Below are 25,482 nucleotides of genomic sequence, written 5' to 3'. Positions count from 1 at the left end.
ATGTTACCGTATTGTACAGTATTGCTCCTCAAAAGTTCACTGTGGTGTGAATGCAACTTCACGTAAAGCAAAATGCAGAAAAAAAAATTATAAGAGCGGTATGCAACTAGGGCTGCCATCTCGAATTTCGCCAAACCCGGACAAAGATTTAAAAAAACTCGGACATTTGGCGTAAATCGCATTTTTTTCTCGATAATATTTTTTAAAAACTAGACCTTTAATTTTACATGTAGTTTTAATGTGCTTCCTTACATGAAAAGTGTCCCCCCGGACGGCCTCCAAACTAGGACAAATCCGGGAAAACCCGGACGGATGGCAGCCCTATATGCAACGCTAAAACGGATGACAGCTGTATGCCTTTATTTAGAGATCCTTTGCCATGTTTGTACATTAGGGTTGTAGGTATGTGTTTTTATCAAGTCCCATCCAGAATATTTCCTTAAACGGAGTGAAGTATTACAAAGACAGACGAGACCATATAAAATGTGCCTTTTGTACAAACCTCTTAGTGACAAAGATATGCACAAAAGAAATATAGTATTTTTAATATGAGTAAAATAATATATATTAAATTAATTAGATTAATGTAAATATTTGTACGCCTGCTTGCATGCTGAATACAAGGATTCTTTTTTATTATTTTAAGACCAAATTGTACTATATTCCTACAAATAAAGAATTATGAATTATAAAAGAGGTTGTATAATACACGTGCGAAAAGTAATTCGCAACGAGTGGCGATAAATTAAAACACGACCGAATGAGTTATTTTTTAATTTCCAACTTTTCGCACTTATATCTTAATGTACTATTATGTCTTTTTATTTCAGTTTAAATTATGGTTGAAAATCGTGTTCAAATCAATATATTGTATATCATACAGTTCCTACTTTTTTCATTTCTTTCATTTGTATTTTGTCGAGAGAACAAGAAAGAAGAAGAGAGAAGAGAAGAGACTGGCAGAGAATAAAAAAGTGTGGTGACCGAGAAGAGCATACAGAGAATAAACATTTAGGAATTGATGAAGATGACTTTAAATTGGGAAGATATAGTTGTGCCACTTGTGCCTTTTACGCGTTTTTTTTTTTCAAACTTAACTTTATTTTTTGTTATTATGTGTTAAATTGCTGACGCGGGATTGGAAATGCTTCTGCATACAAAAGTAGTCCTCTTTTTCTCCCTGGGGTTAGATATTAAAGAAAATAGGCAGTTTTTTTGTTTACTAAATTATTATTTTTCTATTCGTCAGCTGTAATGGTTGAATTAAGATTTCGTATACCAAACTATAGTTACGTACTTTTCATATATGGGCTCAACTCAGCTATAATATTCATTTCGATACGCTGTAGTCAACTATAAAAAAAATTGACTAATCATGTGCCGCCGCGCTCCCATAGAAAAGACTAAACAGTTGGTCGCGCGTTTATGTCTTTTGTACTACATTTTTGACTACTGAGATACTTACCAATTTTCATTCATTATTTAGGTTTAATAGTAAAAAAAAGTATTATTTTAGATGACTCGTAGATGTATAATAGTGATATAATCAAGCTTTTCAATCACGTACCTTGCCTACTTAGGCAACTCGGCATGCTTCGTTACCTAAACACGGTACTCGACTGGAAGAGCTCTTTATTATATCACGATTAAATAAAAATCTTTACACGACTCGAAAAATTTTAATAATAAATATTATTATTATTTATTTATCTTAAGTTAGGCATTTTATAATATGAAAATAAAATACAAAAACGATATTTGTTCTTAATGTACTTAATAAATATAAAAGTCTACCTGTCTTTCATTTTCCAACGAGAGAAGCAAACAAGTGGTGAAATTACATTAGTTTTATGAGTTTTTCAAATCTTTATTGATGGTTTTTAGGGTTCCGTACACAAAGGGTAAAATGGGACCCTATTACTAAAACTCCGCTGTTCGTCCGTCCGTCGGTCACTAGGCTATATCTCATGAACTGAAAGACAGTTGAAATTTTCACATATGATGTATTTCTGCTGCCGCTTTAACAACAAATACAAATAAAAACAAAATAAAATAAATATTTAAGGGGGCTCCCATACAACAAATGTGTTTTTTTTGCCGTTTTCATAGTGGCTCTCCAATAAAACTACAACAGTCCTCACCACTTCTAAGTTCTATGATGTCCTTGACCATATAACTTTAATAGCTATCAATAGAATTGAATATTATAACTGACATATAGGGCTGCGCATGCGGTAAGGGGTTAAATAGATAAAAATATAAGTAACATATAGACTACCTAGCTTGCATATTATAGGAGCTTCGTCTGCCAACAAACCACTCTGTGGTTTGGCAGAAGTATATTGTAAATATTTATAAGGCATGAAACGTGAATAAACGTTTATTTATTTATTTTTTATTTATATAATAAAATAAAGAAGCCCAGCCTGGATGTTAGTCAGACCAAGTCAAGTTGGCAGAGATTTTGATAGGCCAGACGGTGCAAGTGTTAAGTAAACGTCATAATTTTATAGAAGTTTGACGTTTAAAATAACACTGAGCCTGTGCTATTAAAATCGCTCCCAACTTTGGCTGGTCTGACTCTATTGTTGCTCTATTGCCTCTGCCGAGTTCAGAGCACTTGACAGAGGAGTGACATCTCTTATGGTAGAACTGTTGCAAAAGTGTCCAGCTGTCAGCTATAAATAATAGTTCCAAATCTCTCCAGAGTAGCGCTAGAGCAGCTAAGAACCTAGGCGCTATTGACGGAGTGAAGTGCGCTGTCTATGATTTGATTTTTTTGTTCAAGTATTCTAGGTATTGTAGCGCCACCTATTTATGGTTTTTTGATGACACTTTGGTACATGGAGATTTATTTCCTTTCCGTACTTGACACTAAGCAAGTGTCAAGTACGGCACTATGAATTAGAAGATCCGACACGATCTTAATATAACGCTATATAACGTTCAGTGTGCTGTCTCGCTTGTACAGTGGCCTTGCGTCCGTGTGACCGAAGACAAAGGCCTAAGATACACTTGTAAGGGCTCCTCTACACGATGGCCCAGCGTAGGCCAGTCCAAGGGACGCAGCTATGCGGTGAAATGAGATAGCAATATCACTTGCTCCCTCTAACGCATAAATGCGTCCCTAGGACTGGCCTACGCTGGGCCATCATGTAGAGGAGCCATAAGGTTTACTTACGTAAGTAGGAACAAAGCTATTAGTTAGGATGAGATAATGATATCCACTTCTCATTCTGTAATAAAGCTGTGTCTGTGTCCCTACTTACGTAAGTAAAACTTTGCAAGTGTATCTTAGGCCTAAGATTCTTTATTAGCATTAGTGTAGACGATATTGCACAGTTTTGTTCATTAGTGCAATTTAAACTATTGTAAATTATTCTGTTCGTGAAGAGATTTCGTCTACATTATATTATATTTTATTATATTTATTTATTTTCAAACACATTTCCGGCTCACAGCAGAGGCCAAACGCCAGGACATGCAAAAAAACATGTCAAAACATATATACAAAATCATATTATTTACAAATAAACAAGTAAATAGAAAAAAAAAACAATTCATAATAATTCAAGATAAAAATTACAACATTTTATAACATTACCATTTTTTATTTGGCATATCTCCCAACCGCCTCAGTTTAGGGACGTCTGATAGAGACATTTAAATATTTCTACATTAAGAAAATGTAATCAAAGGTCAAGTCTGTATCTTTAGGTATTTAAAAAAAGGTAAACAAAATCTACCCTCAAATGGCTCCTTAAGGCAGTTGAGGGTAGATGAAATCATTACATGATCAAATAATGTAGGTTTAAAGTCAGGTCGTTCAGTGACAGCTCCAGGCGGTTTTATATTTGGTTGGTTAACCAATAAATATTAAAACTACCCGAAAATTTACAAATTGTTTATTTACCTTTTTTTAAACACCTAAAGATACAGCGGAGTGTTAAGTAAACATAATAATTTCATAGAAGTTTAACGATTAAAATAACATTTGCTCAGCCTGTGCTATTGGATTGACTTGCTCTATATCGTTTATCCGTTAGGGCATTTAGTTACATAGTCTGTGGGAGGACAATCTGTCAGTGTCAAAATATAATGAATTGTTGGGAGCTTGAGGGTTTTCGCTTGGTGAGTTCATTAATAATTTAGAAAATTCCGTACCTACATTCATTTCATCTGCAAAACTATGTGCTTAGCGCGCTTCTGGGAACGCGTATAAAGCACATGTAAATACACTGATCCAAGCAACCCTCAATTTTTGCGACTCGTAACGTATGTGTTTTATCAAATGGCTGATTTTGTTTGTAAAAGGTGATAAATGAATTGAAAACAACAATAGAAATTAGCTTTTTAATTTTTGACATAATTTTCAAGGGTCTGTATACTTATACCTAGATGAAATTAACATTACGCCATTATACACACAACACAACAAACTAGTAATGTTACTTTTAACTATCACAAATTATATTATATTATATTATATAATAAGTAACAAAAAAGTTAAAAAAAAATCAGTTGTGCCATGAAAAACTGTCAAAAAGCCGCCATAATAAAGTTGCCCAATTATGACTTAAAAAGTTTCACTTGTCTGTGGCAACCTCACACCTGTCATGTCATTCCGTAGTATGGCGTGGCGTGGTTAAATTTATCCTTCATCCGTCACGTTCATATCTCTACTTATGTGAAGGTTATATTAACACTAATTAAATTTAATATTGCTATTTATTATAAAGTTTAATCGTGCATCAGTATTGTTTTGTTAGAGTGGACTTAAATTGTATTTTTTCTCGATATAGTGCCTTAGAAACGCGGGGCGGCCTTAGTCATGATGATGTCGCGAAGTGGTCGGATCAGCATGCTGCTGGAGGCAGCTCGGGTGATGGAGGAGGCGGAACGATTACTCCATGGTATGTTTTTCAAGATTAATTTTATCACAAGGTGGTACAAAAGTATGTACTGTCTTACATCACTGCGATTTTTTTCGTCGTGCATTTTGGTGCGTAGTAGAGTCGAAAAAATACATGACCTTTTTAAATTTGCTGTGATAGTGAGCTGGATGATGCCTAGATATGATTTAAGGTCAAGTTTATGATCCAATTGTATTAATGTTTGCATTATTTGGTCAAATGGGTGTGTCTCGCAATGTGACGATTGTTATTATTTCTGACAGTTTCTAGACGCTTCCATCACTAAAAATATATCTTTAGTATAAATTTATATGGTTATTGTTAATTTGGTAACAATAAATAAGCTTTAAGTGGTGTAAAAAAGTAAAAGGCCCAATTCGTTGTCAAAGCTTTTTGCACTATGTACATAAAAAAAGTCAGCATGCATTTTTATGAGATTTTAGCTCAGGTTTCCTAGGATAGCTAGGATAGCCTAGGAAGGCTGCTCTATATGACGGTAACAATTTGCAAGGAAACCAGATATTAAGTAGACAACACTTGCCATTACCAAATTTAGCTTCCGAGATTTGACCCACACTACAAAAATAATATGCACTGGCGACCTGTCCTGGCTTTGCACGGGATACACAAAACCTTCCTTCCTCAAACTGAAAACTGCATATTTTCATGCGTTCAGTAGTTTTTAGGGTTCTGTACCCAAAGGTTCAAACCCTAAAACCCTATTACTGAAACTTCACTGTCTGTCTGTCCGTCCGTCCGTCTATCACTAGGCTGCATCTCATGAACTGTGATAGCTAGACAGTTGAAATTTTCACAGATGATTTATTTTCGTTGCTGCTACAACAACAAATACTAAAAACAGAATAAAATAAATATTTAAGGGGGGCTCCCATACAACAAACATATTTTTTGCCAATTTTATAAATAATGGTACGGAACCGTTCGTGCGCGAGTCCGACTCGCACTTGCCCGGATTTGAGTATCGCAAACATATATACAAACAGACAGACGCAGCAGGGGACTTTGTTTTGTAAGGTGTTGTGATACATACATACTAACAGGGAATGTTAAAATAACGCTTTGATTTTGGTGCAAAATCAAAGCGAGATTGGGTAGTAATTGGAGTTAAACAAACTGTATTTTAACCATTTGGGATAACAAAATGGATTTTGATATATTATCCTTTTTACAGTTCATGTTAAAGAAGAGGCAGTTGAGATAGAAGATGACACATCAAAAGAGGGGGAGCCGTGGGACGACACAGCAGCCTTGACCGAGGTGGTGACAGCACAGTATGACCCAAATGGTGATGATGAGGTCAAGGATGACCTCGAGAGGGGCCCAGTGCGGCTAGTGCGGCCTGTTGTAGCATATGCTATTAGTGGTGGGTTCTTTTATATTTAGTTTACTTCATTTTCAGGGCAATTTCTCCACGATAAACGGAGGTAGCACAACTCTAACTGCCCCAGGTCTTCCACAAAGCCCAATAGGCGGGTCTACCCAGAGCGAGCATACGTGCGAGGCATTGTCCTCGTGCACAAAACTGCCAGTGTAGACGTACCTTGGCCAAGGTGGCGCGCGTATTTTCCTCACTCGAGCGCGATCTTGGCTGAGCCGCTCAGTGTTGGTTTTTCGGCATGCACAAAGGACCCTCAGACGTTTGGGTAGACACTTCATTCGGTTCTTGTCTGTTTTAATTATTTTATTTTTTGTCTTTTAATTATTTATATAAGAAGTCAAGCCTTGGCGACCCTCTACATCTCTAAGGATAATTTAATATCTTTTTTTATAATTTATCTCTGACACTTAGAGACTTATACATCTCTAAAGAATTTTAGTATTTTATGGTTTTATTTTTTTTATCATAGTTTTTTTTGTGTAATTTGACATTTAGAGACAGTATACATATCTAATAAAGTATTTATTATTTTATCGATTCCATATTTGTACTTTTTTTTTTATTGTTTGTAAAAATGGACATGTAAAAGTGCCCCTGTGGCCTATTTGCTAAATAAATGTTTGATATTTGATATTTGCCGCCCGCCAGTGTAGACGTGTTTGTTTATGGTACACATGCGTATTTTGTTAAAGATAAAGATAGTTTATTATTCAAGTAGGCATAGCATTAGGCGTAGCATTAACATGCATTAAATAAGAAAAACAAAATACAATTTAGATAACTATAGAAATCATACAATTACATACAGTAGCTACTTTTCCTTATAGAAAATTTATAAAAAAATATATACTGGGTGTCCCAAGACTATGGGACATCAAGGGAAAGTACCTTAAATATCGTAGATAGGATATTTTGCTGAAAGAAAACTTTATTTTATTTTTAAAAGTAAGTAATATTACATTGAAAGAATTCCTAAAAAAAAATGTAGGTTTCTTACCTGAGCTGTGTCACCTGTACAATGATTTTACATATACACATAGTACAATGATTTTAATTGCTACTTGTTTTTACAGTTTCTGGTTTGGACCATGCATGTTTGTCTGTCAAGTAGTCCTCGACTCTGTAATAAGTCTTCAACATCAATGACTTCTTTAAGTAATTCCTCTTCTTTCTTCTTTTCATCCTGTTACCCCCTGCTGGGGTGTAGGGCTCGAACCTTTTTCTTCCACTGACTCCGGTCCTGGGCAGCTTAGGTAACCTCCTCCCACCCCATCCCCAATACACCCAATTCTTGCTTCATGGAATGCCGCCAAGTAAATTTAGGGCGACCATGTTTCCGTTTTCCGGGCATCTTCCAGATCAGGGCCACTTTTGTATAGGTGGGTGTCAGGCTTCCTGAGAATATGCCGAATCTAATGCCATTTGCGCGTTATGTGTGATAATGTTATTCCAAATAATGGTACATTAACCAAGTGCAGTATTGAAGGGACCATAAAACTTTGAAAGGGTGCAGTTTTATATTGGTTGAGAAAAAAACATACGTATGGGGGGTGATTTGTCGATAAAATTCATCGTACAGTTACGTCTGAAAATATCGATTCGAACAATGTCCCAAAGATATGTAAACACGACCTTATTGCCCATATATTAAGGTTTATACATATTTTTGTCACTTAATCGTTCGTATCTATATTTTCAGACGTGACCGTACTATACGTGGTTAACGGCTCCACTATACGTGGACAAACACATTGTATACAAATATACGCAGTGAAGCTAAAATTGGATACTGCTTGCTCTTGCGCCGTAGGGTGGACAATCCACTTGTTCTGGGTAGGCTTAGTTTATATGTACCGATAACATCACAACCGCATCACAGACGTAAGGAGAGACGCGCGCAAAGCTATAGGGACCGTGCGCGTTGGAGGATCTGCCATCTTGTGGCCTGAATCGGAACCATAAACATGCACATGTACACGTCACGTGTTTTCTTGTGCATAGTAGGTTCTGCCATCTAGTGGGCTACATCGGAACAAAAAACATCACATTTACGCCTTGCGCCAAAAATCTGACGGCTCCTGTGCTGCCTCCTACAGTTCATGCACGCTCCCTATTTGCCATTACAGTGTTTCCGAACGAGATTATTTAGTTATAAGTGTTTTCGAACGAGTCCGTTCGTCTTGTTTTTGGTCTATGGTTCCCGTCGTCTGTTGTCAGCCATTAGCCGAATAAAACTGATCGCATATAAATTGACTTATTATTTATATAATAACACAGAGTAAACCTCGAACCCACCAATCCTGCAATGCAACTATCGCCAGAGCCATTACGCTGTTAAATGAGTTTCTGTAACGGATCTGGGATGTTGACGAATTTGCCGACAACATGACACTTAAACGCAAAAATTGTTTACTTTGCAAACCATCTAGTCAGCACATTAATAATTATAACGACATTTATTTTAATTGTAATTTAATGTTATTTACCTGTAACAGACGTAATTAAATTTAATTGTAATAGAATATTTACTTTTTTTTTTTTGGCTGTGAGGCCTGGACACTAACTCAAAAAGAGGAAAGTCAGCTCCTGATAGCGGAAATAAAAGTGCTCAGGAAGATCCTGGGACCTGTCCGAAGTGACGACGGCTCCTGGAGGATCCGGATAAATGCCGAGATCGAGGAGTTGGTGGCTGAGCCCAATATCATAGGCGTAACTAAATCCCACAGACTTCGCTGGCTCGGTCACCTACTCAGAATGGGGGAGGATCGCGTAGTCAAGGAAGCGTACTTGAGGCGACCAACCGGCCGTCGACCGATCGGGCGCCCCAGGTACCGCTGGTGTGATGTCGTGGAGGCGGACCTGCGTCGGCTGAATGTCAATTCATGGCAGGAAACCGCGCTGGATCGGGACAGGTGGCGTTCTCTCGTTTCGGAGGCCAAGATTCTTTTTGAATCACTGAGCCAAAGCAGTCGCAGCAGGCGCTAGGCCGGAAAACGCAAATATGGAATCAATTAAATATTAGATACTTTATGAGAGGTGTATAAAGTCTCTAATTGACGAATTATACAAAAAAAATGATAAAAAATATAAACAAATACTAAAAAAAATTAGTCTCTAAGTGTCAGTATCCAAAATATCCTTAGAGATATAAAGGGTCTCCAAGGATTGAATTCTTATACAAATAATTAAAAGAGATGAAATTCACAAACAGACAAGAACCGAATGAAGTGTCTCACGTTAATGCCACTCAAAAGTAAAGTTACATACTTATAACATAACATGTACCCCGAGTAAGCTTAAACAGACCGGTCTCCACAAATAGCACCCGTTCACAAGTATGACGCGTATCTCAGCCATCGCCTCCCTCAACCTTCATTCGAGAAAGTTTTCAAGCCATATTTGAGAAATCGAGGGAACTTCATACAATCGTATAAACTGAAATAGAATCCATACATCAAAGATAAAGTGTACAAGTCCACCGGTGGTGGTTTCTTTGGTGTATGGTATTTGTTTCAGTTTATAATTTATATATAGTAATGTAATTACATAGAAAAACAAATCAAAAAATATTTCATAAAATAATTTGATTTTTTTCCCTAGTTGGATACTTATCGCATTTTTTTAGTTTTTATCAACTTGCATTTAAATAGTGCTATTTGGTATAATGGAACTGCTCATGAAGACAAGAACGGACAATCTGCGACAAGAAAAAGTCTTAAGGATAATTATCACACCCAGAAAGGGTCAATTCAGGTTTGACAATAGTGCAAAGGCAAAAAAGTTCAAAATCAAGCAGATATGTCTGCAAATTAAATAAATAATAATGCAGACGTATCTGCATCCAAGGATCGGAAACCGGTATTTTTTGTATGGGAACGAAAACGGTATTTTTTCGTTCTTTGTTAATTAATTCCGTTCTAATTGGGCAATCGAATAATACGGAGTCGTTAGCTAAAAACACAACCGAGTCCTACATATATTTGGAGTATAAAATAAACCGAAATATATGTTTATTTCAAAGTTTTTCCAAAAAACCGGTTCCGATCCCTGTCTGCATCATTTTCTACTTTCATTTGCCGTTGCACTATTGTCAAACCTACATTGCCCCCGTCTGTCCTCGGTATGTTATTAAAAAAAATTATGAGATGCACTATGGTTGTAAATAATTAATAGCATTTTAAAACTGTGCGAAATCGGTTTTTGTCTATTAATGATTATTTTTGTTTGAAAATGAAAAAAAAATGAAAAATATTTATTTCGTAACTTATAAGTAACTTTTTACATCTGTGCCGATGCCTCTTTTTAAGTAATGAATATACTTGTATTAAGAAGCACCGCTCTCCCGTAGTGGTAGCTTACAATTTTGGTGTGTACATTACATATACAGGCCATAAAAATAATATTCTATTAAGTTATATAAAATTTAAATTAAATTAGTTAGGTACTCACTAAGTTGTTACAATTTTGCTGGTTCTAAAAGGCATAGCTTACAGAGAGTTATTGCTTCTTATAATTAACCTATAAGTAGATACTCGTATAAATATGCAGTAACGCGTGTGAGTGAGCGACTGTGTATGTGTGTGTGTGTGTGTGTGTGTGTGTTTGTGTGTTTATGTGTGTGTGTGTGTTTGTGTGTGCACGTATGTTACACGTGTAAGTGTTTGAAACCCGCATGGATTAGGTAGTTAAGTATTTAGCAACAAGTTTTCTATCTCAAAATAGCTTTTTGTTTTCAACCATTTAACAACCTTAATTTTACAGTCGTGGGTAGTGGTAGAGTAAATGTCAATATTTTGGTTTATCGCATTGTACAGATTAGCAGATTGTGCTGACTGCTGTCTCCTTGCAAATACTGTTTTGAAAATAGGGGGGTTAATTATTTTGGTTTGTTTTTTACGCCGAGAATCTATTATTGGTTTGTAAGGGGTTTTCTTATGAGTTTTTATAATTAGTTTTAAGATATAGAGTTTTCTGACAGACAACAAATCGCAAGATAAGTATAGATCAGTGGTAGGAAATCGGTACGGTTTAAAGTACATGACTTTAAGCAATGACCTTTGTGCTCTCTCTAGTTCTAAGAATTTTGTTTTTGTGGCACCACCCCATACAGTAATACAGTATGTTATAACTGATTGAACCAGAGAAACGTATATTTTATTTAGCATGTCCTTAGTAGTTACATGCCCTAAATTTTTAAAAGTCCAGATAAGTTTTCTTATTCTCGTCATAATACATTCTGTGTGAGAGTACCAAGTTAAACGTTGATCCAGCATTATACCTAAATATTTTGTGCGCTCTACTTTATCTATGGCGGTACAGGAGCACTCAGTTTGAGTGCTATTTTGACAAGTGTGGATCCTTATTGTGAAGTCGATGCCTGGCTGTGTGCGGTTGTATTTTGTAAAACAGATATAGTTGGTCTTACTTGTTTATATTTTAAATAAAAAATTGTCAAGGCAAACGCAAGAGCTGTGACATTTTCGACGTCCACATTCTCGATGTTTGCCTGTCCGGATTGTAATAAAGCAGTTGCAAGCGTAAATGGCGTTCAAGATTTTGTACAGGCTTGCAGACGTTTGCCAAGCCTCGGCAAGCGTGTAAATATAGCATTAGACAGGCTCAATTGTTTTCAAAATTGTGCTTGTAAATAAATAGCCGGGTCCACACTGAGCGAGCATACGCGCGAGGCAATTTCCTCACGCACACGTCTACACTGGCCGTATTGTGCGTGAGGAAATTGCCTCGCGAGTGCTCGCTCTGTGTGGACCCGGCTAATAAATAAAAAAAATGTTGCTCGAAGCGCTAACATATCATATTTATGTGTATATTATTACGTTTAAGTTTATTTATAGTTTACTGTTATACTCTGTGTAATCTCGTTTAAAATAAATGAATATCCATGTATTCCTATAGTTCTACATAAATACGGCTATTTCTGCATCTTTAGCTTTCTGATAATAAAACTTTATGTAATTGTTATTGTACAATATATTCATATAAAATCAAACTAAATATCATTGAGTGCAAATGGGCTTGTACAAAATAATTTGTTCGTTATATTACTGAGGAAATACGTATAAAGATCTTTGTCATAAACTCCAATAATGCGTAATAAGATTTGCCCTACAAAAAGTCTTATACTATGATTATATTTAGTTAATTATTTAAACTTTATCACACAAAAGTACAACGTAATGTCCACAAGGTATAGTTAAAGTCATTAGGCATTAAGTTCACCAGTTTACATCTTAGAGCAAAGAAGAAAGTATTGTATATATGACAGTAACTAAATTCACGTTTTGTTTCAGCTGCTATAGAAGAAGCGCGAGCCGTGGCAGCCGGACAACAACCACTTGAACAACAACCGGCCCCCATACAACAACCAGCCCTCGTACAATCCCCTGAACAACAACCTCCCACACAACCCCCTGAACAACAACCTCCCACACAACCCACTGAACAACAACCTCCCACACAACCTCCCACACAACCCCCTGAACAACACCCTCCCACACAACCCACTGAACAACAACCTCCCACACAACCCACCGAACAACGACAAGGTCCAGAGCAAACCAGTGAAGCACAACATCTTGAGCTTAGACCCTGCGCCATCAGGCCTGAACCCATTGCTGTCCCCGAAGCTCCTTTCAAACACCAAGAACAACAGGAAACCAACCACGAGGAGACTCCAACCACTCATAAACAAACCTACTTAGAAAAGGAAGTAGATAGTGTCCCTGAAGCCAATGTGATTGAATACAATGTTGAAGTTAGCACAGAAAACCAAACAGAAGATGAAAAACTGTCGGATTGTGAAGAGAAACTCATCTATGAAGATGATATTCATATTCAGGAAGATTTTCAAGAAAAAATCCCAGAAGTAAACAGCGAAGAAAAAGAAAACCCATATATTTGTGATATATGTAAGGAAAAGTTTGAGTCGAAAATGGATTTGATAGAACATGTTATGATACATATACACATGGAAGAAGATAAACATGATGTTGACGACGTGCCAAGCGCGGAAGATAAGGATGAAATCAATGATAATAGGACAAGTATAGAAATTGAAGAAGAAAAGATAGATATTGTAGAAAATATGACAAACACAGAGACAGAAGATAAAGACAATGTTGTTGAAGTCTTGCCAAGCATCGAGCATGATGTCGCTGTAATCATGCGAAGCATGGAACAAGAAGAGGACAAGAATGATGTTGATATCATGCCAACAGAACAAGAAGACAAAGATGATGTTGAAATCATACAAAGTACGGAGCATAATGTTGAAATCCTGCCAAGCATACACCATGATGTTGCTGTAATTATGCAAAGCATGGAACAAGAGGAAGACAAAAATGATGTTGAAATTGTACCAAGCATGGAGCATGATGTTGAAATCGTACTAAGTACGGAGCATAATGTTGAAATCCTACCAAGCATAGACCATGATGTCGCTGTAATAATGCAAAGCATGGAACAAGAGAACAAGGATGATGTTGAAGTAATACCAAGTACGGAGCATGAAGTTGAAATCCTGCCAAATACGGAGCATAATATTGAAATCTTGCCAAGCATAGACCACGATGTCGCTGTAATTACGCAAAGCATCGAACAAGAGGACAAGCATGATGTCGAAATGGTGCCGATCATGGATCATGATGTTGAAATCGTGCCAAGCACACAACAGGATGACAAAGATGATGTTATTGAAATCATGCCAAGTATAGAACAGGAAGACAAAGATGATGTTGAAATCGTGCCAAGCACACAACAATATGACAAAGATGATGTTATTGAAAGTATAGAACAGGAAGACAAGATTGAAATCGTGCCAAATTTGGAAGAAGATAAGCATGATGTTGAAATCGTACCAACAGACCAGGGGCATAAAGGCAAATCAGTAAGAAACATGCTAAGTGTGGAGCCGGAGGACAAGTCAGAAATTATAGATCTCGTTGATGATGATGGAGAGGATATGCCAAGCATGGAGATTGAAGTGGATAGGGCTGGTGAGGAGAAAGGTGAGTTTTTATATTTGTTTTTCTTAAGTTACTATATTTATAGGACAGAATTCAGCTAATAATTGTTACTGATGTACTTGTTATAAGAGGATAAGAAGATGTCAAGTGTAGAGTAAACTTTACAGTAAAGTTGCGCGTGCTCATTCACTGAAAAGATCGCTCCAAACTCATCATTTGATATTTACCACTAGCTTTTCGGTGAAGGAAAACATCGTGAGGAAACCTGCATACATCTGCGAAGAAATACAAAGGTGTATGTGAAGTCCCCAATCCGCATTGGGCTAGCGTGGGGACTATAGCCCCAGCCCTCTCGTACATGAGAGGAGGCCTGTGCCCAGCAGTGGGACGTATATAGGCTGAGTTATAAGATTTATTTTTGTTGACTCGTAGGAAAAATATTGTATGCAACGTTGTATAAGTTGTGAAAACGTTGGCAGGTAAGATAGATGCACCACTGCTCATGCACTGGAATGGACTGCATGTGGAAGCCACAGATGCTGAGAAGTGGTGCATCTAGATTGCCTAGATATATTTATTTTTTTATATTTATTTTTTTGTACTTGTAGATATGTTATTATTATTTTATATGTCACTAACCTTAATTAATTTTAAGATTTGTTGTAAATACTAACAATTATGGATCTATTGTGGATTCGAAATAAATAAATAATTGAATTGAATAAGTAGGTCAAAAAATGCTCGTGGCGTATTCCTTTACAATGTTCGCCTACGCCTTCGGCTCCGGCTCACATTGTAACTCACGCCACTCGCCTTTTTTGACCCTTCTTATACAACTGTTGCATAAAATACTATAGTACACCGAGAGGATCATAATAATGTAACGGAATTGTTTGTGCGGACGTTTTGTAAAGTAGTACAATTCAAAATTTGTTACCTCGCTTACTCCCGTGCACTTGCATAGGAGTGACGACTATGTGCTGTCTCGCTCATATTAGCCGAGAGCCGTTCGGTCGTCTACGCACGCGCTCAGCGTTATTTGGGTCGGATCACTCGGATCGCTTTGCTGTCCGTGTCACTCCTCACTCCCGTTCCGTCTCGTGTGTAGTGTACTAAGAGCAGAATCATTAGGGAATAGTTCGGTGTAGTACAGTGGAGGGTATTGCGTCTTTTTTACTTAAGTACGGGTACTTTTGGACCCGGGTACGTCCTTAAACTACGTCCAAAAGAGAGGTATGGGCATTGTGAATGTCATCTCGCTTTGTGTGGTAGGGCACAGCCAGTGGATGTCATTCCAGATCTAGAGCAGAGCCCAACTGGAGAAGTACCTCCACCTCACAGAAAACCACAACCAAATAACACTAAACCCTACTCATAGTGTTGTGTTCCTGCCGGTGAGTAAGGTTGCCAGAGCTCAACGAGGGGGGCGGGTTTAGGGTCGGCAACGCGCATGTAACTCCTCTGGAGTTGCAGGTGTACATAGGTTACGGAGACTGCTTACCATCATGCGGGCAGTATACTTGTGTGCCACCGACGTAGTATAAAAAAATAAAATAAAGTACATGTACTACACACAGAGGCGGCGTTAGGCGTTGGCGACGTGGGCCACCGCCTACGGCCTCGCGGCCCGAGGGGCCTCGCGCCTCAAATAAGTACCTAGTACCTGGGCGACCGAGCTTTGCTCGGTTATGTTATAACTATTTATAGACCAATAGTGGGACCGGATTTTTGCCCTATAAGTTTCGATAATTCTAAAGAGTGAAAAGTGATGTTTATCTGGTATGGGACATATTTTTAAGCATATTTGTAATATATGAAGAAAATTTAGAACGAGCGTTAGATATAAATAAGGTATTTATGTATTTTTATTGATGAATTTTGAATATTGAATTAAAGTACAAAATTTAAGCATCGTCTTTTATAATATGTATGAGGCTTTATGCTATCAAATTTTTAGAAAAAAAATCAACGTGCTACTTTGTCAAACTCAAATTAGCTTATTATTTTGTCAATATTGAATTAAAGTTTGAAAAATCCACAATATCATATCTAAATTCTTAAGTTAATAGGCAAGGCAAAAAATTAGAAGAATAGGATATGTGCTTTACAATTAATATGCGTTTTTTGTCCTGTAAGATCTAATATTGAATTAAAGTCCGTAGAGATAAGTCTATTACTATAAAATAATATATGCAGCCATTTTATGGAAAGTAAGAAATATCTGTGTGTAGCTTGCATTGTAATAGTAAAATCAACTTAAAAAGGCGCGAAATTCATAACCACGCCGCGCTGGTCCGTCAACATGTCGGCTCGGCGCGCGGGAGCCTATCGTAGCCGACCTAGTGAGCGATAGATACCTCGCCCCGCCCGCGCCCCCCGCTCAGCTTCGCAAGCGCTGTTTGTCTTTTCTTTCAAATCATTCATTTGTTTGTTTATCGTGCACATAAATTAGATGCGGACATTACATGAATTTAATTATAGAATAAAAGTTATTATGACTTCAAAATGAGTGAAAAATGTTTGATATGTGTACTGTACTGACTTAGTAACAGAGAAAAAACGAGGAATTGAGCAGCTAATAACTGCGAGCAAATAATCTTTCTTGGTGATGGGAAAGTTAAATATTTCTATGGGAAGGAGGAACTACGTTTCCATAAAAAGTGTAGATTATACATTGAGTCGAAGGCTATACCGGCGTACAAAAGAGTAATGGAGGTGGCATCAGAGGGCTTACCGCGAACCACGTTCGACGTGTTGCCTCCCTGTCATACTTACGTACGAATTTACAAGTGCGACAGAGAGGTAACACGTCGAACGTGGTTCGCGATAGGCCCTCAAATGTACAGCCAAGTGGCGATGATGAAAATTACATTTTTAAAACTTTTGTCTTTTGTTACCATTGTGTTAGCCGCCTGTACTTACTTTCAACATATATTAGTAGTTTATGTTACTGCTACATAATAAAAGGCATTAAAATACACGAGTGTGGGCTTAGGAAACGAACGAAGTGAGTTTCTTAAAAAGACCACACGAGTGTTTTAATGCCTAATTATCTTATACCTTTAAACGAGCAATTCTTGTATATATATATTTCCGGGATCTCGGAAACGGCTCTAACGATTTTGCTGAAATTTGGTATATGGGGGTTTTTGGGGGTAAACAATCGATGTAGATTAGTCTTATGTTTGGGAAAACGCGTGTTTTCGAGTTTTCATGCGTTTTTCTTTCGACGCAGAATATGATCGCTAATTTCGTGTTGTTTTAGACAAGTTTAATTTAGTAAAAGAATGTAGTTAAGATTATCACCTATACACCACCATATTACAATAAATAGTTAGTTATAACCGAGCAAAGCTCGGTCGCCCAGGTACTTCGCACTTAGTTATTGCAGGTAGTTCGCAATCACATTTTTAGCACAGGCATTATAAGAGAGGTATGGGCATTGTAAATGTCATCTGGCTCTGTGTGGTAGGGCACAGCACAGCGGATGTCATTCCAGATCTAGAGCAGAACCCAACTGGGGAAGTACCTCCACCTTACAGAAAATCGCAGCCAAATAACACTATACCCTACTCATAGTGTTGTGTTCCTGCCGGTGAGTAAGGTTGCCAGAGCTCAACGAGGGGTGGGAGGGTGTTAGGGTCGGCAACGCGCATGTAACTCCTCTGGAGTTGCAGGCGTACATAGGCTACGGATACTGCTTACCATCAGGCAGGCCGTATGCTTGTTTGCCACCGACGTAGTATAAAAAAAAAATAAAAAAAACACAATTAAAATATTTCATACGACATGTGCTAATTATTTGTCTCAGTGTAAACAAAAATATATCATAATTATGATATCAATTTTCAAATTCAAAATGGCGGACATGTTTTACTTATTTTAAGAAATTATGAGTAGTTTAAGACTTTAAAAAGAAATTGTTTCTTGCTTCTGTTTGTATATGTATCATGTAGTATTTGATGTTTTCATTATTTTTGAAAGTCCTCAGGGTGCCGATTACGAAAATGACATCCATTATGGAACCCAAGATGGCGGACATTCATTTTTCTTAAAAATCGGTATGGGTGTCATCTCCGAGGTTCTTCGAGGTTCCGATTACGAAAATGACGTCCATTTTGCAATCCAAGATGGCGAACATTATTTTTTCTTAAAAATCGATATGGGTGTCATCTCCGAGGTTCCTCGGGGATCCGATTACGAAAATGACGTTCATTTTGAAATCCAAGATGGCCGAAATTATTTTTTCTTAAGTCGATATGGGTGTCATATCCGAGGTTCCTCGGGATTCCGATTACGAAAATGACGTCTATTTTGAAATCCAAGATGGCGGACATTAATTTTTCTTAAAAATCGATATGGGTGTCATCTCCGAGGTTCCTCGGGGTTCCGATTACGAAAATGACGTTCATTTTGAAATCCAAGATGGCGGACATTAATTTTTCTTAAAAATCGATATGGGTGTCATCTCCGAGGTTCCTCGGGGATCCGATTATGAAAATGACGTTCATTTTGAAATCCAAGATGGCGGAAATTATTTTTTCTTAAAAGTCGATATGGGTGTCATATCCGAGGTTCCTCGGGATTCCGATTACGAAAATGACGTCTATTTTGAAGTCCAAGATGGCGGACATTAATTTTTCTTAAAAATCGATATGGGTGTCATCTCCGAGGTTCCTCGGGGTTCCAATTACAAAAATGACGTCAATTTTGGCGGTTCTTGTTGGTGCAGATTTCAAAAATAGAGACCATTTTAGAATTAAAGGTGGTTGATATCACGGCTACACACATCGACACCCATTTTAAAAAGTAGCGTCCGCCATATTTATTTTCAAAATAGATGCCATTTTTGAAATCCACACCCCTAAAAACCCAGAAAACAACACCCATGACGACTTTTTCAAAAAAGTGACGTCCGCCATCTTTATTTCCAAAATGGACGTCATTTGTAAAATTAGTACACATACATCATACAACATGAAAACTAAAAACATTTCCATCCTCTTTTGGGCAGTTGTGTAAGTCTGTGATAACCCTAGGTAGGTACGGAGACCTTGAGCGGTTTCGGCATTTACGCAAACATCAAAGGCGTCGGCCCACTGTTACTTTTTACACTGTGCTTTTAGTGTGTAAACGAAAACGTCACATGATATATCAAAAGAAAGGTTATTTTATCTTATACGTTTAAACGAGCAATCCTTGTATATATATATATATATATATATATTTCTGTGATCTCGGAAACGGCTCTAACGATTTCGCTGAAATTTGGTATATAGGGGTTTTTGGGGGTATACAATCTATCTAGATTAGTCTTATGTTTGGGAAAACGCGTGTTTTCGAGTTTTCATGCGTTTTTCTTTCGACGCAGAATATGGTCACTAATTTCGTGTTGCCGGCCACTGTCCGTCTGGTCCAGCGGGTTAAGACGCGGACTGCTAAACGAGTGTTACGGGTTCGAATCTCGCCCGGTGACTAACTTTTGTTTTTTTTTTATATGTTCAAGTTTATATATAATTTTTTAATTTTTATTGTTTTACACAAGTTTAATTTAGTAAAAAAAATGACCTATGTAATAAGAGAAATCGACAATAGATGGCGTTACTCTGTGACAAGTGCTGTAAGGTTAAAATCGATTGTAAATAATAATAATTGTCAGTTCACATTTTACTTTTTAAGTTTATGTAGATTATCACCACCATATTACAATAAATAGTTATAACCGAGCAAAGCTCGGTCGCCCAGGTACTATATTACTAACTGTAGTAGGTTGCCTTTTTAACAAGTTCAGCATAATCTTCATGTAACGCGATAACGAATTCTACGTGAATGAAACCGCGGGCAATACCTATTATAGTAACAACAAAATAACAATTTTCTATTGCTATTAATTTAAAACACGCTTTAGGAATTTTTTTGATGGACCGTAGACGCAGTCAAGGGCACCCCGCTCCCCACTACCGTTGTTCGCTGCCTCCTGCCACAGCGCCCGGCGCGCGCAAACTTGCCGCGCGTTTGAAACGTAACGTATTTATATAAGCAAGGAATGCATACATATCAGTAATGAGTGTCGCCGTGATTTTATATTTCTAAATTTTTGTTTAGTAACTGAGATCATTGTTGATGATCGATTATTATTAACTCTACAAACTTTAATTCAATATTAGCTATACTGCTTAACCTGAAATCAATATCTAGACAAGCACATTGTCTACATGTCTAACTTTTTACTAGAATACTAAGTTGATCGATAATATCGTAATTTTGCAATATCAGCAACTCTAATTCTATATTTACAAAATAACTCGTGTTTTTACGTTTACCAGAAAGCAGCTGTTCCAGATTTCTAAAAACTGAAAATTGTACATAAATTGAAGTGTTATTCGATATGCTAAAGTTTTCTGTAACTTTAATTCTATATTTACTTAGTTATTAGCAAAAATTAAAATATTTAAATATAACCGAAAGCTCAACCTTAAAATTTCTAACTTTTTACCAAAGTATTATTTAACATACTCCCAATGACATATCAAAAAAGAAAAAACTTTAATATTATCGAAACCCATTTTTGTTCAACCGCTGGTCTATTATTGTAATATGGTGGTGGTATAGGTGATAATCTTAACTACATTTTTTTACTAAATTAAACTTGTCTAAAACAATAAAAATTAAAATAATTAACCCGCTGGACCAGACGGACAGTGGCCTGCAACACGAAATTAGCGACCATATTCGGCGTCGAAAGAAAAACGCATGAAAAGTCGAAAACACGCGTTTTCCCAAACATAAGACTAATCTAGATCGATTGTTTACCCCCAAAAACCCCCATATACCAAATTTCAGCGAAATCGTTAGAGCAGTTTCCGAGATCACAGAAATATATATATACAAGAATTGCTCGTTTAAAGGTATAAGATATCTCAGACACACTGTAAAAATGTTTATTTCTTGCGGGCCTCGCTAAAAGTACCTTGCCCACATAAAATTTTGGTCTTGCCCCGCCACTAACTACACAAGCCTACATTACAGGTAATTAGGGCTTGCAATCCGAATATAAATATTAGACATATTTATTTGACCCATTCTGGTATTTGGATACTAACAGGCTTGCTTGGAATTCGAATCCTCGCATATTTTTTGTTACTCGAAAAACTTATCTGTGTGCTGCATGGTGTTACGGTTCACTCAAAATAGGCGCAAGTCGTCGACGTCGAGTTGCCGAAAATCGTCCGTATACAATACAAGTTGGGATTCATTTTCCGAGAAAGCAGGGATTTTACAAACCCTAAGACTCTGCAACTTCTCTTTAACGCATTTGTTAGGTCCAACTTAGAATACGCTACTACAGTCTGGAAGCCTCATTTCAATGTTCACATTAACACAATTGAAAAAATTCAGAACAAATTTATCAGAACAATGAAATATAAATTTAAATCTTTTTACCCTGACAATTTCTCTCTTCAAACCCGTAGAGAAATTCGAGATCAGATATTTTTGTTCAAAATCATACATGGCCTTATTGATTCTCCCAATCTTTTGTCTAAAATTTCAATTCGATGTCCTGATCGGCGAACTCGCTCCACAAGCCTAACTTTGGTCGTACTACATATGTAAGAAATAAGTTCTTAGCTAGAGCGTGTAGAACAACATTTATCATTACAACAGTTTTGTTTCTGCAATAAAGTGTACAGCTAATAATAATATTGATTAGTTACTATATTTCAGCATACTTGCCAATTTGTTAATATTGTTTTCAACAGTTAAGAGTTATTTGAGTTTTGCATGTTTTGATATTAATGTTAATTTCTGAGCAACATAATTGTTATTACTCATTAGTGGAAACTGTTTGGCTTGTGGATGTGTAATCTGATTTAGAGGTACTATGTGTGTTGTTTTTGCCTGTTTGTTTCCCAAAGGTTTAAATAAATAAATAAATACAATGATGTTACGGTTTTCGTTTGGGTAGTCCCAAATATAGAGGAAATAAAACGGAATATTTGTTTATTCTATTTTTATAGTGCTGCTAATGCTTTTCTACAAGCAACGTTAGCAGGTAATGTAGATAGATAATGTTAGCAGGTAATGTAGATAGATATACAGAATACTTGGCACACTTCAGTAAAGGATACAGCAGAGAAAAACAATTGTTTAAATATTGTCAATTACATACCACCTGAAAATTAAATAGCATAAGAAAGTGATAAGTACCCGTCGAGAAATAAAAACGAATTCTGCAGAGTGAGTTAAACGTTCCGATCCGAAACCACCGACCGAAACTCCAGTAGTATCTTCATAACAGACAGGTAAAAATCACTGAAGATATAAGGATAAATATTTTTTTTTTTTAGAAAACAAACAGCCTTTTACATATATGTCTTAAATAATTGAACTAAAAATAGGCCTAAAGCTTCGTACGTTACTAGGAAAACTATTACATAGAAATATAAATTACGCAATTATAAATTACCGGTTTAGTTGTAGTAACAAAACAATGAAAAATATGACTCGAACCAATTTATCAATTATTCCGTATTTGTTTGTTCGAGTTTTGGCTTTGGTGACAAATTTTCTCGAACAAACATTGGTATGATAGGCGAGTACCAAGCGCGGCTCGCTACGTATTTGCCCTGACCGGTACAACTACTTATTTCGGTTTTCGGCATAGAATGAGCTAGATGAAAAGTTTTTTATTTATCTATTATATATATATATATATATATATATATATAAATGCGTATGGACTGACTGATTCATCAACGCAGAGACAAATCTACAAAAGATAGAAAGTTGAAATTTGCATTTACAAGCTCTTAGTGGCGGAGAGGAAAATCTGGCGGTAGATTCTGGGACCTATCAGAGATGAGAATGGAACTTAGAGGCGTAGAAAGAATAGGGAGCTGGAGGAGCTGGTTGCGATGCCCAATATAATTGGCGAAATCAAAGCCACACGACTCCGCTGGCTCGGTCACCTAGAGAGGATGGGAGAGGATCTGCCGTGAGAAGAGCGTATGTGGGGCACCCGGGTGGAAAACGTCCGTCTGGGCGTCCCAGATACCGCTGGAGCGACGAAGTCCTAAAAGACCTGTTCGCCCTCGGAATACCCAACTGGCGTGAAGTGGCGCAGGATAGGGCAGAGTGGCGCTCTCTTGTGTCAGAGGCCAAGATCCTGTTTGGGTCACTGAGCCAGTGAAGAGAGAGAGAGAGAGAGAGAAATATTTAAAAAAAAATTTTTAGGCCTGTTTTTTTTTTCATACAGCACAACCGAGCTTTCAACTCACAATTTTTGATCACCACACACAAGGAAATTTAATGGTTTTTATAACTACCATGTTTTGTTTCAGTAGAACCAAGTCTCTCGCTGCGAACCTTCGTGCCGCGTGACTGCTTCGTGAGACTCGAGCGCTGTGACATCTCACCCTACATCACAACACGCCGAAAACCCGCCAAAACCCCCAGCGCAGCTCCCGAATCCAACCAGAAAGATGCCGACAAACACCAACATAATGCAGTCACGAACACATACGACTGCGATACATGCGGCAGATCATATAGGCAGAAACGTCATCTGAAACGACATGTTAAAATGCATTTGCGAACACAGTTCAAAAAGCCAAAGAAACGAAAAGATTTCAGACAACCGCCGTTCCTTTGTTTAGTATGCAACAAAGAATTCACGCGATTATGGTCATTACAGATGCATGAAAGAATTCACACAGGGTTGAAGCCATACTCCTGTGAATACTGTGATAAACAATTCTCAGTTTTAGGAAACTATGAAATACATAAACGTGTCCATACCGGTGTAAGACCATACTCTTGTAAGTTATGTAAAAAAACTTTCACGCAAGTCGGCCATTTGAGGACGCATCAACGAGGCCACACTGGAGAAAAGCCTTATTCCTGCGAAATATGCAAGAAGAGTTTTACGCGCTCTACTCAATTGAAAACACATATGCGGATACATACCGGTGAGAAGCCGTTCTCATGTGAGACATGCCACAGACAATTCAAGGAAATGGGCACTTTAAAGATGCATATGAGAATACACACTGGGGAGAAGCCATACTCTTGTGAAGTATGTAAAAAAGGTTTCTCGCAATCAAGCGCTTTAAACGTGCATAAACGCATACACACCGGTGAGAGGCCTTACGGTTGCGAAACGTGTCAGAAGCGGTTCGCAGATTTGAGTACTTTAAAGGCACATAGGCGTATACACACAGGGGAAAAACCGCACTCCTGTAAGATGTGCAATAAGGCATTTACGCAATTGGCTAATTTGAGGATGCATGAATGGCGAAACTCGTGTACAAAAAAAGATGAAGTTATTAAGCCTTTACCATGAAAAACTGAATTGTGTTCTCATTGTTGTTATTAATGCAGTATCTTTTACAGTATTTATTGTATGAACAAACTTATCTATGTTAACTTGACCGACTTATCAAAAAATTCTTACTTTTGTTGCACAAGTATTTTATGTTTTATTCTTCTTTTTAAAAATGAATGTTGAATGTTTAAAAAATGTAGCATTGCACCTTTGCTTCCCATTGTATTTTACTATGTTTTTCACACTTGTCAAATAATTCTTTCTTTTGTTGTACTAGTCTTTTATATTATATTATTTTTAAAAATGAATTTTGAACATTTAAAAAATCTATGAAGTGTTTACACAACGTTTTTTACTGCCAATAAAAGTGAACATGATAAAAATACAATACATGTAACAGATATTGTTTTATTAGTAAAGAATCCTTATCTTTCGAACAAAGTCTACACTCATTTTAAATTCAGAAAAGTAAGTATGTATATGTAAATATATTACTTAACGCAACCCACCCATAACACAAGCCTTCTTGACTTAACGTGTGACTTAGTCAATTTGTGTAAGGATGTCCTTATAAAATTTATTTATTGAAGGGATTTTATTATTTAAGATCTTAAATTTATATGTAATACGTGATTCTTATTCATATATGAATATGAGAATAACAAATAACTCTTACACAATAGAATATTGACGAAAATTTGACATAAAATCTCTTTAGCTTGTCCACTAGAGGTAGCCTCGGGTCGCGGCCTGTTCCGAGGCGGCGCAAGTGAAGATTTCAACTTTTCATTTATTTCATTTTCAATACAAACTTACAGTGTACCCCAAATTGCTTATATGAGAACAATTCCGTCATCACAGTAA

General features: G+C 37.0%; 1 protein-coding gene across 3 annotated transcripts; it reads left to right on the top strand.

Moving 5' to 3' along the window:
• Nucleotides 1-4,089: 4,089 nt before the first annotated feature.
• LOC133531488 (zinc finger and SCAN domain-containing protein 2-like) lies at nt 4,090-25,017 on the top strand. 3 transcript variants are annotated; one of them, XM_061869735.1, is made up of 5 exons: nt 4,090-4,131; nt 4,803-4,913; nt 6,106-6,297; nt 12,621-14,336; nt 23,636-25,017. In XM_061869735.1, exons 2-5 carry the CDS (start codon nt 4,832-4,834, stop codon nt 24,634-24,636), a joined length of 2,991 nt encoding a protein of 996 aa, XP_061725719.1. In that variant the 5' UTR covers nt 4,090-4,131; nt 4,803-4,831; the 3' UTR covers nt 24,637-25,017. The 3 variants fall into 3 exon arrangements, with proteins under 3 accessions (XP_061725719.1, XP_061725720.1, XP_061725722.1); XM_061869736.1 differs by lacking the exon at nt 4,090-4,131 and adding an exon at nt 4,471-4,693; XM_061869738.1 differs by lacking the exon at nt 4,090-4,131 and having other exon boundaries at nt 4,704-4,913; nt 23,639-25,017.
• Nucleotides 25,018-25,482: the final 465 nt, after the last annotated feature.

This window comes from Cydia pomonella, chromosome 25 (assembly GCF_033807575.1).
Source record: "Cydia pomonella isolate Wapato2018A chromosome 25, ilCydPomo1, whole genome shotgun sequence".
In the NCBI taxonomy this organism is placed as follows: Eukaryota; Metazoa; Arthropoda; class Insecta; order Lepidoptera; family Tortricidae; genus Cydia; species Cydia pomonella.
The sequence above is the reverse complement of the archived record's forward strand: the minus strand, read 5'-3'. Positions and strand labels throughout refer to the sequence as shown.